Source organism: Amphiprion ocellaris, chromosome 23, assembly GCF_022539595.1.
Source record: "Amphiprion ocellaris isolate individual 3 ecotype Okinawa chromosome 23, ASM2253959v1, whole genome shotgun sequence".
In the NCBI taxonomy this organism is placed as follows: Eukaryota; Metazoa; Chordata; class Actinopteri; family Pomacentridae; genus Amphiprion; species Amphiprion ocellaris.
In genome coordinates this window covers 70,421-87,500 of record NC_072788.1, presented here as the reverse complement: position 1 = coordinate 87,500, position 17,080 = coordinate 70,421, and the positions used below count along the sequence as shown (strand labels likewise).

Sequence of the window (17,080 nt, the reverse complement as noted above, 5' to 3'; positions counted from 1 at the left end):
ACGACTTAAATCTGATAATTGTGATTTAAAGTCTCATAATTACGACTTTAAATCTCATATTTACAACTTTAAATCTCATATTTACGACTTTAAATCTCATATTTACGTATAAAAAATTCATAATTATGACTTAAAATCTCATAATTACGACTTCAAATCTCATATTTACGACCAAAAATCTCATAATTACGACTTACAATCTCATAATTACGACTGAATATGTCATAATTCTGATTTAATATCTCATGATTAGGACTTTATATCTCATAATTATGACTTAAATTCTCATAATCATGACCTAAAATGTCATAATTTTGACTTAAAATCTCATAATTATGACTTAAATTCTCATAATTTTGACTTAAAATCTCATAATTCTGATTTAAAATCTCATATTTATAATCTAATATCTCGTAATTATGACTTAATATCTCATAGTTATAAATAGCGTGTTTTTTTAAGCTTCAGAAACGTGCTTCCATCAGTTCAAACATAATTTTTTAAATAAAATAAATAAAAAGTTCTCTTCCTGTTTGCCTGTTTAGTAAAGTCTGTCCCTCCTCGGCCTCTCATTGGTCCAGCCGATGCCACTTCTTCCTCTCTGATTGGCTGAGAGCGGGGCGTGCGTGATGCCCAAAGCGGAAGTGTCTGCTGATGTGAACCGGAGAGGAACCGGAGAAGGAACCGGAGAGGGATGTAAAAAAAACGGGAAATAACGGCTCTGAGCGGAGTTTTAGTGAAAGTAGACACATTTAACCAGAAGATAAGGAGAAGAACTCGGCAGACGGGATGGTTTTAGCCGCCTACGTCTGGTTTTTGTTGGTATTTTGTTCGGTGGGAGCAGCGAAGGATGAAGAAGACTGGGTTCATCTGCCCAACAAATGTGAAGGTACCGTTCTAAAGCTGGATAAAACTTCTAATAAATGACCTTAAAGCTAAATAAAACCTCTAATAAATGACCTTGAAGCTGAATAAAACCTCTACTAATGACCTTAAAGCTGAATGTGAAGGTAACGGTCTCATTTACCAGGTTCTGGTCCTCTAAACAGGTCTAAAGCTGAATAAAACCTCTAATAAATGACCTTAAAGCTGAATTAAACCTCATCTTTATGACCAAATGGTGTCTAAATATGGATGGAGAGCTTCACTGTTTGTTCAGTTAACTAAACATCAGTATTTTGCTCTTGAAAATGTCAAAAATAATCATATAACGGTCACAATACCACACGAAATGTCCAGTATGTGAAGCTGTAGTCTGTGTTGTTGACATTATTATTATTTGAAGATTTCCTTCAGCCAGATTTGTCCAGAATGACCCAAAACCTGTCCAAGCTGACTAAACTTTTGTCCAAATTTGTCCAAAATGACAAAAACATCTCTAAAATTATCAAAAAATATCTAAAATGATCAAAAACTTCTCTAAAATGACTTAAGTGAAGAGGAGTCTTCAAGAAAATGTACATGTTGGAAAATTATTTGACGTTTTTCCTCAACCAAAATTGTTCAAAATGACCCAAAACGAGAAAAAATGGATCGTGTCTATTAGATTATTTAGATTAATTCTGGACAAACTCATCATAAATAATAATCGTGCTGGTCGTTGATCACTCGACTTATTCATGGGTCAAAAACCAAACTTTCTCCAGTTTGACCTCATTATTTATTTTCATCTGTTTTCAGTTTTTTAATGACTATTAATATTTTATTATTTTAAATATGTGAAATAATTAAAATTTTCCTCCGTATATTTAAAGCAGTATTTTGTAAATTGATGGTTTGAACTTAATAACACGTAATATAAGTCCTTTATTGTGAAAATGTCAAAAATTCTCCAGTTAAATTTCATTTTTTAGCTGCTTGCAGTCCTTAAAGGCTGTTGGTCTCACTTTTTCTCTTTTATCACTTTAGTGTTTATTAAAAAAATAGGGTTAGTTTTTTTATCCTGATTTTGGTCTTCGGTTTCAGTATTGAATATTTCTTTAGCTTTTCTGATTTGTTTTTGCCTTTTAATAATTCACACATTGCTTTGGTAAACTGTAGTTGTTGTAAAATATGCAATATTAAAACCTTTATTTTTTCTTAAATGACTAGAAAATCACTATTTATCATATTTATTACTGTTAACAAACAAAGCAATGATATTTTAGAGACAATTTTAGGTTTTCTGTCATTTTAGAGATAAAATGATTCATGGATGAAATAATTACCAGATAAAACAACAATTTAAAAAAAAAAAAAAAAAAAAATATATATATATATCCATCCATCCATTATCTATACACCGCTTGATCCTCACTAGGGTCATGGGGGGCTGGAGCCTATCCCAGCTGACTCGGGCGAAGGCAGGGGACACCCTAGACAGGTCACCAGTCTGTCGCAGGGCTACATATACAGACAAACAAGCACTCACACATTCACACCTACGGGCAATTTAGAGTAATCAATTAACCTCAGCATATTTTTGGACTGTGGGAGGAAGCCGGAGTACCCGGAGAAAACCCACGCATGCACAGGGAGAACATGCAAACTCCATGCAGAAAGATCCCGGGAAAGCCGGGACGGGAACCAGGGACCTTCTCGCTGCAAGGCGAAAGTGCTAACCACTACGCCACTGTGCAGCCCATATATATATATATATATATATATATATATATATATATATATATATATATATATATATATATATATATATATATATATATATATATATATATATATATATATATGTATATATATATATATATACATATATATGTGTGTGTGTGTGTATATGTGTATATGTGTGTGTATTGGTATGATATATAAAACATAAACACAATCCAGCTGTTTATTGAAGAACTGAGACTAAAGAATGAACTAAAGACGACATGTTAGAGTTGAAAACATCCGTTCATCTGTAGTAGAATAAAACCTCCATATAAACACCTCAGAGAATCTGTAAAACATCAGATTCTTCCTCCTTTTCTCTCTTCAGTCTGTAAGTTTGTCAGCATTGAGATGAAGTCGGCGTTTGAGGAGACGGGAAAAACCAAAGAGGTGATCGACAGAAACTATCGATTCATCGACGGAAAGGGAGCGCCGCCCATCAAGTACCACAAGTCGTAAGTTCCTCTGAGTTTGTGTTCCGTTTCTTTGGTTCCGTGGTGATTTAATTTCAGCGGTACTTTAAATGAAGCAGGAACAGTGGAGTGGAACGTCTCAGGAGGACTGATGGTTCTGGGTGGTTCTGGTTGTTCTGGATGGTTCTGGATGTTCTGGTTGTTCTGGATGGTTCTTGTTGTTCTGGATGTTCTGGGTGGTTCTGGATGTTTGTGGATGTTCTGATTGTTCTGGATGGTTCTGGATGTTCTGGATATTTGTGGATGTTCCGGATGTTCTAGATGGTTCTGGATGTTCTGGATGTTTGTGGATGTTCTGGTTGTTCTGGATGGTTCTGGATGTTCTGGATGTTTGTGGATGTTCTGGATGTTCTAGATGGTTCTGGATGTTCTGGATGTTTGTGGATGATCTGGTTGTTCTGGAGGATGTTCTGGATGGTTCTGGATGTTCTGGATGGTTCTGGTTGTTCTGGATGTTCCTGTTGATCCTGGTTGTTCTGGTTGTTCTGGATGGTTCTGGTTGTTCTGGATGGTTCTGGTTGTTCTGGATGGTTCTGGTTGTTCTGGATGTTCTGGGTGGTTTGGGATGGTTCAGGAAGTTTGTGGATGGTTCTGGATATTCTGATTGTTCTGAAAGGTTCTGGATGTTCTGGATGGTTCTGGGTGTTCTGAATGGTTCTGGGTGTTCTGGATGTTCTAGATGGTTCTGGTTGTTCTGGATGTGCTGAGTGGTTCTGGATGGTTCTGGACAGTTCTGGATGTTTTGGATGGTTCTGGATGTTCTGGTTGTTCGGGACGGTTCTGGATGGTTCTGGGTGCTCTGGATGGTTCTGGATGGTTATTGACGGTTCTGGGTGTTCTGGATGGTTCTGGATGGTTATTGACGGTTCTGGATGTTCTGGACGGTTCTGGATGTTCTGGAGCAGCAGGAGACCAGAACGTGGTCAGGTTCCTCTGGAGGAACTTATTATAGAACAGCGCTCAGCTTTAAACTGTCTGTAGAGGAGTAAAATACTAATAATACAGGATTAGTTTATTTGTAGTTACAACTACAGTTTAAATTCTGGTCTTCTGCCTGTTTTTAATTCTATAAACTCAGAAATAAAGTCATTATTTTTCTAATTTTGTTGGCAGCATAAACAGCAGGACTCAGGTCCTACAAAATCTTTTAAATTAAACACATTAATTATAAAAAAGAACATGAACCGATGCTGCTTCTCCATTTCACAGCTTTATAGAGTGGTAAAATCTGCTTATATCAGGAAACTGTTTTTCTACTGAGTGAATCATGTCTATGAGATTATCCTGGTATCTTCTGTGTGTAAAAATGCTCCTTTCATTGTCTAGAACTTGTTCTGACCAACCACCTATCACACATGCTGATATGAGCCTGGAAAGTTTACCCACAATGCACTGTTTAAAAAGACCAAATCATCTCCAAAAGGACTCAAGATTTGTCCAAGCTGACTAAACTTTTGTCCAGATTTGTTCAGAATTACTCAAAATATGTCTAACATGACAAAAATCAAAAAAATGATTCAGTTCTCATCCAAAATGACATTCATTCACTAAAAAATTTGTCTAAAATGATCAGAAAGTTCTCTAAAATGACTCAAGTGAAGAGGAGTCTTCAAGAAAATGTACACATTGGAATATTTTAAGTTTTCAGTCAACGAAATTTGGCCAGAGTGACCCAATTCTTGTCTAAAACGACAAAAACTTCTCTAAAGTGACTCAAAACCAGAGAAAATGAATCATCTCTATAGTTTTTTCTGTTCATACTATGATACATCCCATAATACTGATGCTCAAAGTGTGGTATAAAAAACAGGTTTAGTGTTTAGATTGTGACAAATTTTGGATATTTTTTATAATTTTGGACAAACTGTGACGAAATTCGACATAATTTGGTGAATTCTGGACCATTTTTGGCTATTTGAGACTTAATTTGTACAATTTCGACATTTTTTTGCTAATTTTGGACACATTATGTCACATTTGGAACACTTTTGGATTCTTTCTGGAATTTATTTTGTAATTTTGGACAAATTTTTGCAAATTTTTCAAAGTTTTATAACAACTTTGGACACATTTCAGCTCATTTTTTGACTAGTTTATTTGTCCGGGGAACGAGTGATTGTTTCTAGGACTGTGTTTTCAGAGAAAATGAACATAAACCAGATTTAGTGTTCAGACTGAGACACCTGGATGGATTTAAACTGATCTGGTGTCAGTTTTTACCAGAACTCAGATGTGTTTTTCCTCTTAAATGTCATGGTTCTATCTGCTGGACTGATGAAGTTCTGAGGATCAGAAATGATGGTAAAAAACCATTAATGGACTTTTTCCATCATTTCTGATCCTCACAACCCACCTTATGGACTTGAAGGACCTGGAACTCTGGAAATATTTATAGATAAAGTCTAAATTCTGTGGTTGTAGCATCCTCAATGTGAATACTTTATGGTTTCTTTCCTCCTCTGTGACAGTTAACAGGTTGTTGACAAAACAAGGCATTATAATCGAACATTTTCACCATTTTCTGACACATTTTAGACCAAAAAACAAACATCAGTGTGAATCAGTCAAGATGTTCCACCAGAAAAACGTTGGACAGAAACTGTGATTGGAAGTCGACCTTCACAGAGCAGCAGCTGATGGTCTGAGCAAAAGGCTGGAAGAAACAGAAACACTGAACTCTGTCAGGAACACTAACGGGGTTTATCTCCAGGGATGGAAGCTTCAGATGTCTCTAACTGCCGTGTGTTCGTCCACAGAGACCTGAGGTTCATCGAGGTGGTAGAAAACGTCTGTCAGAGGCTGCTGGAGTACAACCTGCACAAAGAGAGGACTGGCAGCAACCGCTTCGCCAAGGTAGGTCTGGATTACCTACCTATCGATTCACCTACCTGTACATTCACCTACCTGTAGATTTACTACCTATAGATTTACCTACCTGTACATTCACCTACCTGTAGAGCTACAGGTAGGTCTAAAAATCCTAAAAGCTGTGAGAAAATAAAACAATGTCCCAAAAGTGACAGAAAGTGTCGGAAAAATCTCCAAAAATATGAATACAACTCAAAAGCTGCGAACAAATTTGAAAAAATGTCCCAAAAATGTTGATAAATTCTTAATAAATTGTAAAAAAAAATGAATGTCCAAAAAATATTTTTAAAAATGCGACAAAATTAAAACGCAAACAGACTTTAGGTTCATTAGCGCCACCTACAGGGCTGGAGTGTTCATCAGTGTTACCGGTGGGACAGAAATTAGGGAACTGAGAAATTAAATGTGTTATTTATTTAAAGGGGTTATTTTTTCTGTAATTATTTAATCTAAATTAACACATTAAAGTCCCAGCCCTAATATTTCTACATCAGTAGTGGATTAAACTGCGCAGTAGTTTGGTTGTGTTTCCGTTTAATTTATTTAGCACCTTTCGGTTTTATGGCCTGCGCCTCTCTTTAGTTTTATTAATAACTTTGGCCTTTTTTAAAATTTATTTTATTTATTTATTAAATTTATTTATTTTTTGTTAAATAGTTTGGTTGTGTTTCCACTTCATTTATTATCTTTCAGTTTTTTGCATCTCCTCTGGTTTGTTTTCTGAATAATTTTTGTCCTTTAGCTGAATGTTGTTCTGTAAAATACCTGCAGAAAGCTTTATTTCTCCAGCACCTTTTCCAAACACAGGTTATTCTGATGGTTTACAGGCAGAAGTAGAAAATAAAATAGAAAACACAGCAGAATAATTCAGCTTGTTTCTGAATCATAATGGAGAAAAAAGAAAACAATGAACTAAGTTAGCTATGCTAAACTCTAACTAGCCTAGCTTCCTCTGCAGCCTCTAGAAACATTAGTTATTGGATTAATCTACCGTTACATCATATATATTTACATGTATTAGAGTTAAAGTACGTTTATTAAAATATGTCATCACTTCAAATGGACGTTTGTAAGTTTTTAGTAACAGCAGTGACAGTAAAAATCAGCCTTAATCAACCATAAAAAGTATAGAATTAAGATTTTCTAGCTCACATGTATCTTAGGCAGTTTGACTTAAAGCTTTCTGAGGAGTTTGATGTAGAAGCCGCAGATGTCAGATTTCCAGGACGTGATCCTGCAGCTTTTTAATGTTTAGTTTCTGTTCATTAAATAAACTTTAATCAGCTAAATAAAGGTCAGCAACGTCCATCTGATCCCTGTTTGCAGCTAAAACATTAGAACTAGAAGTCTGGATGTGTAACCTGCTGTCTAACGCTGGTCCATGTATGTTGTATGATGGTTCTCTGCAGGGCATGTCTGAGACCTTCTCCACCCTCCACGGGTTGGTGAACAAAGGAGTGAACGTGGTGATGGATATTCCCTTTGAGCTCTGGAACGAGACCTCAGCAGAAGTAGCTGACCTGAAAAAACAGGTGATTTCTAACAATAAGTTCCTCTTTTATATTTGTAACTAATATAGAACTTTCACAAAACATAGCATTAGACATTAGCATCTTCAGATAGCATTCATTCTACTGTCTGTGCACCAAGATAGATGCTGTTCATGCAAACACAGATGGAAGGACACTTGGTAATTCAGAATAACATACTAAAATAATAAAAACAACCCTCTTACATAATAGCCTCCAGCAGCATCAGTCATTAGTGGATTAATCAATAACACAACTGGATCACAGCGAACATCTGAGCTGATTGAGTCAATTCAGAAACTCTGCTCATTGATCTTGTCTTTGTTTTAACATATCTGGAAGTCATTAACCACTCCAGAAGTCTTTGTCATGATGCCAGCGCTGCTAAACTCATCCAGGTCCTGGTGATCGGAGGAGCTTCAGGAAAAACAGACGGACTTCTCTGGAAGATGTTTCTAGAAACAAGACACAAAACAACAAAAACAAGACAGAAAATGAGAAAAATGAGACACAAAATGAGAAAATGAGACACAAAATGAGAAAAACGAGACACAAAACGACAAAAATGAGACACAAAACGACAAAAATGAGACAAAACGACAAAAACGAGATGGAAAGTGAGAAAAATGAGACACAAAATTAGAAAAACGAGACACAAAACGACAGACGAGACACAAAGACGAGACACAAAACGACAAAAGCAAGTCACAAAACGACAAAAACGAGACACAAAATGACAAAAACAAGTCACAAAACGACAAAAATGAGACACAAAACAACAAAAACAAGATATAAAACGGCAAAAACGAGACACAAAACGACAAAAACAAGTCACAAAACGACAAAAACGAGTCACAAAACGACAAAAATGAGACACAAAATGACAAAAACAGACACAAAACGACAGAAAGTAGTCAAACACAGTAAAATCAGTGGTTTGTGTTGGTAATTATTCTTATTGACTGTGTGTTTGTCAGTGTGACGTCCTGGTGGAGCAGTATGAGGACGTGATTGAAGACTGGTATAAAGGCAGCCAGGAGGAGGACCTGACCACATATCTGTGTGAGAAGCATGTTCTGAGAGGACAGGACACGGGTAACACGCCTTATCTCTCTACTGTCATTACCTTCTGCTGCTCTTTCTCCTTTTATTCAGGTTTTTTTTCCTCTTTCCCTTTTTTATGTCTTTCAAAAACCTCTAAAAAGATTAGATTTGAAAGTCACCAGAATTACAGCATTTATCAGAGCCAGAAATCATCTGATTCATTAGGAATAATTAAATATCCCCCAAATTATTTTAAAAATGCAAGAAAATTTAATGAATTCTGAAAAATACTTTTAACAAATACATTTCAACTAAACTGTATTCATAACATTTGCAAGAAAAAAAATGTCCAAAAAATGTGTGAAAAATTCAGAAAATGTTGGTTTTGCTAAAAATTGCAAGAAAGTTAAAAAAAAATCTCCAAAAATCTAAAAGCTACTAAGAAATTTGCAAAAATGTTGATCAATTATTTATAAATTGTGAAAAAAATGATATATATCCCAAAAAATATTTTAAAAATGCAAGAAAATTAAAACTCATTTCGAAAAATTAAAACTACAACTAAATTTATAAAAGCTGTGAAAAAATAAAACAATGTCCCAAAAGTGCCGGAAAGTATCTGAAAAATCTCCAAAAACTACCACAAAATTTCTGAAGATATCCAAAAAAATGTGAAAAATAATGAAAGATCATCATAAATACAAGACAATGTTGTGAATTTAGAAAAGTACTTAAGAAATACATTAAAATTAAACAATGTTTATTTTAAAAAAATGTCTGAAAAATATTCATAAAAACTAATTAAATGTCCAGAACTGTTCACTAAATGTTGGTTGTTGTTTCCATGGAGATGCAGGATTTTATATTACAGTAAAATGAGCCACAGGGAGGAAAAATGAGACTAAAACCACTCATGAAGGTAAATTTTCTGCCTCTCTGCTCTCTGATTTTAATCCGTTTGTGTTTTCTTTGCCCTCTAGCCTGTCTGCAGGAGGAATTCTCCGGCAGGAAGAAGGGAGACCAGGCAGCCATCGCAGAGGACAAGAAGAAGAAAAAGAAGAAGAAGAAGGGAGGAAAGAAGGGGAAAGGAAGAGGGGAGGACGGGGGAGACGGAGGGGACGGGGGTTCGGAGAAGAAGAAGAAGGAGAAGAAGAAGAAGAAGAAGAGTAAAGCCCTGGTGGAGAAGATGGATGGAGGGATGGACGGAGGGGCCACAAGGGACGAGGAGATCCAGCCTCAGGTGCCTCTGTCTGGGCAGAAGACAGAGCTGTGAGTCCCTCCTCCTCCTGGAAGTCTGGAGGTCCACCTTAGTAAAACTAGTCTGCAGCTGGATTCTGTTCTGTTAACGGAAACTTTCTGTCTGGATTCTGTTACAATTAACGGTTTCTAAGGTCTGGAACCTGGTGCTGTTTGTTATGTGAGGAATCAGAGGCCACCTCAACATTTATATCCAGTATTTCAAACTTATCTCATGTTTCTGCTCTTATTTTGGTCATTTTCTCCCTCATGTTGGCTGAATCCAGGCTTTAAAACTCAGATTCATCTCAGTAAAACCCCTTAAGGGTGATTTAGTTTATCAGAGCTGGAGTTTTATTAGATTTTCCATCAGTAAGAACAACTCTGTAAGCTCCATTTTTAATAATTTAACTCATTGATCAGCAAACAGCCAAACTGGATCTCATTTTCCTTCATCAGATGGGATCATTTTCTGTATTTCTCAGGTTTGTTGTTTAGTTTTTAACTCATAAGTCGACCTGAGAATTAGTTTTAGCGGCTCTTTGGGTCCTGAAAGCTCCTGATTGCTACTTTAGACTAAATAATTTATAATAAACTGATAAATATCTGCATTAACACTGGATCTGTGACTCCTCAGAGTTTAAAGCTGTGACAACTCAAGAAAGGAGTTTAGTTTTCTGTGTTTCAGCTGGATGTTAATTAGATCTGAAGGTTTCTTTCTGTATCACTGCATAATGGGACTGTTTGTTGATGTTTTTTGTGTTTGTTTTAAAGCCTCGTAGTTCCAGAAATGTTCATTCCAGATGTTTTTAAGAAGGAGAAGGTTCAGTTTAGTGGACGGTTAATAAACTTTAAACACTTTATTAGAATCACCTCCACAGCACTCATACTGTGTCTTTTATAACCATTAAGGCTAAAATCTGCTGTTTCTAATTGTTTTGAATTTAATTTGTTGTCTGAAATTCATCTGGTGACCCACTGCTGTATTAAACTGTATTAGGTTGGAATGTTCTCTTAATATTTTGTCACATTTTGTCAAATATGAAACTGTAAAAAGTGTTTGTCCTGCATTAGATTGCTCAGGTGTTCCTATTAAAATGTTCGTTATTCAGTGAGAAACCAACCAGGAGTACAGGAGCAACTGATTTTATCATGTTTAATTAAACCTAGCAGAGAATTGTCCTTTTATTTCTGTTGAATTTGTACCTTTAACCATCTCAACGAAGCAGATTTTCTCATTTTATGCCAAAATACGACAATAATAAGGTCTCAGTTTCAGTGAAATTCCACTTTAAACAGTAAAAACAACGTGAAGGATTTCTATTTTTAATATAAATGTAAATGATTTGTGTTGTTGTTTGTTACGATAATTTTTTTCATCGACGGTTTTATTTCTGTTTGCTGTAAAAGAGCTGCTATTTAATGTGTGTGTGTGTGTGTGTGTTGTTGAAAGATGAAGGTTGTGTGTGATTTTTGCAGTTTCTCCAGTGTGTGTTTCTACCAGGTTTTTATTGATGGTGTGTAATCCGCTGGCTGTGTTGCTTTTTAAACCAGAGCATCAGAGGATCAATAAACAGCATTTAAAACTCTGAACGTGTCGGTTTGGTGAATGAACTCCTGATTTTAATCTGAATTCCCTCTATGTTGGTGTAATTTCTGTTTCTGACCACCAGAGAGCAGCAAAATTACACAATTCGTAAATATTTATTTTCAGCTGCAGCAATCAAAGTAAGTTCAAAAAATGTTTTATTAATGATTTCTGCAGCAGTTTTAACCTTGACTCATCGTTTATTAGTGAACAAACCAGATTTTTATTCAGTTCAAAGATGGATTCCAACTGGTTTTGTTCAATTTAATCTGCACATTGATGTAATATTTGGAATAATTGTCGTTTATGACCTAAACTCTGCAAATATTACTCATTTATTTATTTTCAAAGAATCTAAAGCTTGTTTTGCATTTCTGTTTCTGTACAATAGTATTTATTATTTTACATAATGTTACTCAAGAAAAAAACACATTTCCCAAACCGTTGAAGTTCCTGACCAATTAAAAATGTGAGGGTTATTAAATATATTTGAACTTTACTGTCTACAGTTGAAATTTTTTTTTTTTACCAAACTGCTGCTGTTGTTGCATCAGATTCAGTTTTCTCTGGACTATAGATGTTTAACTTGGTGTCTGCATACATGTTCATGTTGTTTTTTTTCTGTAAATATGTTTTTAATTCTTACTAACAGGAGCCAGAAAGGTGAAATTTTTGACAAAAGGAAATTAAAAGACAAATAAAATATAGTAAAACCTGTAGATAAATAGACAAATATATAATTCACATCAGTGAGAAAAAATTTTGAATACATAGTAAAAAATACATTTATTAAATCGATCAAAAGTCAGTCTCAAAAGGTAGGTATTGATCTATTAATATATGTGATATACTAATATTTTAATATATCATATAGCAACATTAATTCCAACAGCTGCTTGTACCAAGAACAGAATATAGCACCACCTAAAAAAGAAAAAAAAAATACAAAAACACAGTAACACTTTAATTCCATTATTATTATTATTATTATTATTATTATTATTATTATTATTATTATTATTATTATTATTACTATTATTATCATCATTATTATGACTATCATTATTTCTATATTTATTATTATTGTTATTATTATTATTATTATTTGTATATAAAATTATTTATTTGGGGAAAATCGCGCCTGCGCACTAATTATACCGAAAGGGGCGGGGCTTAGCAAAGGTCAGACCGTCGTCATCGCCCCTGCGTCTTTTGTCTTCTGATCGAAGTTGTTTTTTAAAATATTTTTAAAACTATTATTGTTATTATCATCATTATTAGTAGTATTATTTATTATATATGTGTTTATATATTAAATTATTATATATTTTGGCGTGGGAGGAGTCGCGCCTGCGCACTAACTGTACCGAAAGGAGCGGGGCTTATGAAAGGTCAGACCATCCTCATCGCGACGTGGCGTCTTTCGCAGTCGGTACGTTTAAGTCAGTTTTTAAAATATTTTAAAACTATTTTTCAAACAGAACTCGTGTTTAAACACCAGACTAAATGAAGCCGTCAGCAGGAGGAGGAGTTTGAACTCTGTTGTTGTTCTGGAAGATTCGCGCTTCTCTGACTAGCCACCGGACGGCTGTAGGCTAACTGCTAAGCTAACCGCTAAGCTAACTGCTAATTAATTAGCTCAACCAGCTGCGGCTGTTCACGGAGGATTAACGGACACTAGCTAACGGAGGATTAACGGACAGACTGTAAACAGGGACAGTTTGGGTTTTATTTTATAGAAGAATAGAGTCCCTGCGATTTAAACCTGGATAAAAACTGGAATCTGGAGTTTAATGGTAACACAACTGGACTCAACATCCCTGAAAGGATCCTGTGTCATCATACGGGTAAGACTTATTATTATTATTATTATTATTATTATTAGGCTGTTTATGGTGAACTAATAAAACACAGTAAGACACAAAAACTCAGCTTGCTCACAGGGAATCCTTGGGTTTGTTTGGTTTCTGTGTTTATTCTGTAGGTTAATAACTTTAGTTTATATTAGTCTGATTTATCTCTATTATTTTTTCAATTATACTTTTTTATTACATCCTCCAGAAACATCCATAACACAGAAGAGCAAGATAGATAGATAGATAGATAGATAGATAGATACTTTATTAATCCTGAGGGAATTAAAGATGCAAACACAAAATAAAAATGATATTAATAGAAGAATTTTATATACCATTTATAGGTACACCTATTTATATTTTAGAGTACAGAGCAACTTAGGAAATACGTGAATAAATAAAAGACAAGCAACTGAACCAAAACAAAACAAAACAACACTACAATAAACAATATAATATCACGTATGTCTGGAAGGAAACCATTTGTTTATCTCCATTATTTATATTAGTGTTGGGTCTCTGTCTTCTATTTAAACTAGTCAGGTTCATCTTCAAAATTAATAATAAACCTTAACATGTTTTATTTCATATTTTGAATGCTTAGTATGCAGGTTCGTCAGGTAAATTTACATCATAAATTACACTGAAGGCTCTTAACTCCCTTGTTTGTTTATTTATTTAATGATTTGTTTACTGTAAAGCTTGTTGTTGTTTAGTTCAGATCTCCTGTATTAATAACAGACTGGACCTGGCAGTTGTTAAAGCATCAGATGGTTCTGATGGAGAAAGTCCATGAAAAGTGATAAATCTGGACCCTCCTCTGTGGAAGTCTGGAGATATTCCTGGTCTGAAGGTAGAACTCTGATCATTGATAAAGAGATGGTCTGGAGATAGTTGTGTTTGAACCTCTGTTTGCTAGGTGGAACTGTGCTGGAGAGCCGTGATGTAGAAGCGTGTTGGTGGAACCGTGTTGTAGAAGCGTGTTGGTGGAACCGTGTTGTAGAAGCGTGTTGGTGGAACCGTGTTGTAGAAGCGTGTTGGTATAACCATGTTGTAGAAGCCTGTTATAGAACCGTGTTGTAGAAATGTTCAGTCTTGTGTGCAGAGTAAACTCCTGTCTGTAATAGTTCATCTTAACCAGACGTCTGTTTCCCTTCAGAGAACTAACGTTGTCAGTTTCCTCTTTCTCTCTTCCTCTTTTTCCACTGCAGTGTTTTTCTTTTATATATAGTTGTTGTTGTTGTTTTTCTTTAGTTTTTTTTGTCTGTTTATTTTTCTATAGGGTTAGGTTGTCTATAGGTTATTTGGTTGTCGTGTTCCTCTAACTATTCAGATTTATGCTGCAGCTGGTGTGTGTTCAGTAGGAATGACCACACTGTAGGTTGGTAACAGTGGAGGGAAATAATTAGTGGTTAATTAGACAAAAACAACTAATGTGACATTTAAAATGTTTATGGAGCATCAACATTTTCTAGTTCCAGCTTCCTCAAATGTGAATATTTGCTCCTTTTCTGTCCTTCTGTCACAAATAAAAACTAATAATACATGAAATATTCTAAAAACAAAACAGAAAACAATCCACATAAAATGAAATAAATTGCCATATTGCACCTACTTTTCATTTGTATTTGCACTAGTATGTTACTAATGTGTGTTTTTTTGTCTTTTTTTTATTTTATTGTTTTATTTTTATTCTTATATTACTTGCTCTAGATTTGTATATATATTTATCCTTATTTCTTTATTACATTGTGTTGCACTGCCTGCTCTATGTGCCCTTTTTAATTGCCCCCCCGGGGACAATTATAGAATATAATCCAGAATCTGAATAAATTAACCTGTTTAATACAATTATTCCATTTCAATTCATCACATTTAAAAAAACTATTTATTCTCGATCGTCTTTGATTTGCATGAAAGTTTTATATTATAAAATACAGATATTTATGAGTGTATTTGTGTTATTTTAGCTTCCTGAGATTTACTTTTCTGCAGATCTTTTTGCAAATTAGAAGCTGTTTGAACAACAACATCTAAGAAACTAGAAAGATTATAAACCTGAAAATTCCCCTGGTATTTCTCACCACGTCATTGATTCTGAATCTGGAATGTTGTAGAAGTAGATCAATAATCTGTGATGATAAAAATTCAGCCCATCACGTAAAGTCCCATCTTTAGGCTCATATTAACAAATAAACTGATAAAGCAGAAATCAGCTGGTGATATTTCTGAACCATATTTTAGCTGCACGTCACAATAGTTTAATATGAAATACTTGGTCATTAAAATGAATATATGAAGCTGTGGAATTGCAGAATGGTTCTACAGATATATCTAAGAAAATACATTCTTAAATATTTAGCACAGATACCATTTTAAATATCTGTAATTTGTGAAAAACATATTTCCAGAATATGAGAGATGGTGGAGCAGAAGGTCCTGATGATTTAAGACTGAATAACCTTTTTTAAATTCTTTTTTGGTGTAAAACAGCTTTGGTTTAACAGAAACTGACACCTTGAGCTTTATTTCAGTCAGTAAATGGGCAGTTTTATTGTTGTCATTTTGGTTTTAAATGCAGAGAGAGAAGTTGCAGCTCTAATATCAGTTTATCTTCTGCCTTGAACTCACACCGTTAGTTCTGATTTAGTCATTCATCCTCTGATTCACCTGAACCACTGAGCAGGTGTTCTGATGCAGTTCCTCCTCCTGACTGTAGGTGGTGCCCCGTCACTGGTTTTAGTTTCAACTTCCACTGAACCGACCAGCAGCCAAATCCACTTTAGATCAGACTCAATGAAATGGCCTCTGAGTGTGTGTTAAAGTGAATTCAATCCATCAGGTTCCCTTTTAACAATCAGCAACACACTCTCATACATGTGTCTATCTACATGCGTGTTATCTGGGTCAGTATATAATTACAGGACTTTTTGTATCACAGCTGACAAAAATGCACAAAATGACCACAAAAAGCTCTAAAATGCCCACAAGATGGACTGAAAATGATTTCAAAATGAAAATCATTTGAATCATTTTGGTCAATTTTCTCATCATGTTGGATCATTTTTGTGTCTTTGGGATAATTTTTGAGTCACTTAGGACAAATTTCAGGTGATTCTGGAGTAATTTTCCATAAGTATGGATCATTTTCAGGTGATTCTGGAGTAATTTTCCATAAATATGGATAATTTTCAGGTGATTCTGGAGTAATTTTCCATAAGTATGGATCATTTTCAGGTGATTCTGGAGTAATTTTCCATAAATATGGATAATTTTCAGGTGATTCTGGAGTAATTTTCCATAAGTATGGATCATTTTCAGGTGATTCTGGACTAATTTTCCATAAATATGGATAATTTTCAGGTGATTCTGGAGTAATTTTCCACAAGTATGGATCATTTTCAGGTCATTCTGGACTAATTTTCCATAAATATGGATAATTTTCAGGTGATTCTGGAGTAATTTTCCATAAGTATGGATCATTTTCAGGTCATTCTGGACTAATTTTCCATAAATATGGATAATTTTCAGGTGATTCTGGAGTAATTTTCCATAAGTATGGATCATTTTCAGGTCATTCTGGACTAATTTTCCATAAATATTGATAATTTTCAGGTCATTCTGAAGTAATTTTCCATAAGTATGGATCATTTTCAGGTGATTCTGGACTAATTTTCCATAAATATGGATAATTTTCAGGTGATTCTGGAGTAATTTTCCATAAGTATGGATCATTTTCAGGTGATTCTGGAGTAATTTTCCATAAATATGGATAATTTTCAGGTGATTCTGGAGTAATTTTCCATAAGTATGGATCATTTTCAGGTGATTCTGGACTAA

At 34.7% G+C, this 17,080-nt stretch overlaps 1 protein-coding gene across 1 annotated transcript; it reads left to right on the top strand.

The window, feature by feature from the left end:
* Positions 1-641: 641 nt before the first annotated feature.
* Positions 642-11,385, top strand: cnpy3 (canopy FGF signaling regulator 3). Its single transcript, XM_023297884.3, has 6 exons — positions 642-889; positions 2,975-3,101; positions 5,876-5,972; positions 7,397-7,519; positions 8,494-8,611; positions 9,541-11,385. The coding sequence occupies exons 1-6, from the start codon at positions 790-792 to the stop codon at positions 9,831-9,833; spliced, it is 858 nt and encodes a 285-aa protein (XP_023153652.1). The 5' UTR covers positions 642-789; the 3' UTR covers positions 9,834-11,385.
* Positions 11,386-17,080: the final 5,695 nt, after the last annotated feature.

Excerpts from the sequence above, each read along its gene's own strand:
- cnpy3 (XM_023297884.3), top strand. The coding sequence starts at position 790 with ATGGTTTTAGCCGCCTACGTCTGGTTTTTGTTGGTATTTTGTTCGGTG. Across the intron at positions 890-2,974 it reads TCTGCCCAACAAATGTGAAG|TCTGTAAGTTTGTCAGCATT; the intron begins GTACCGTTCTAA and ends TTCTCTCTTCAG. Across the intron at positions 3,102-5,875 it reads CCCATCAAGTACCACAAGTC|AGACCTGAGGTTCATCGAGG; the intron begins GTAAGTTCCTCT and ends GTTCGTCCACAG.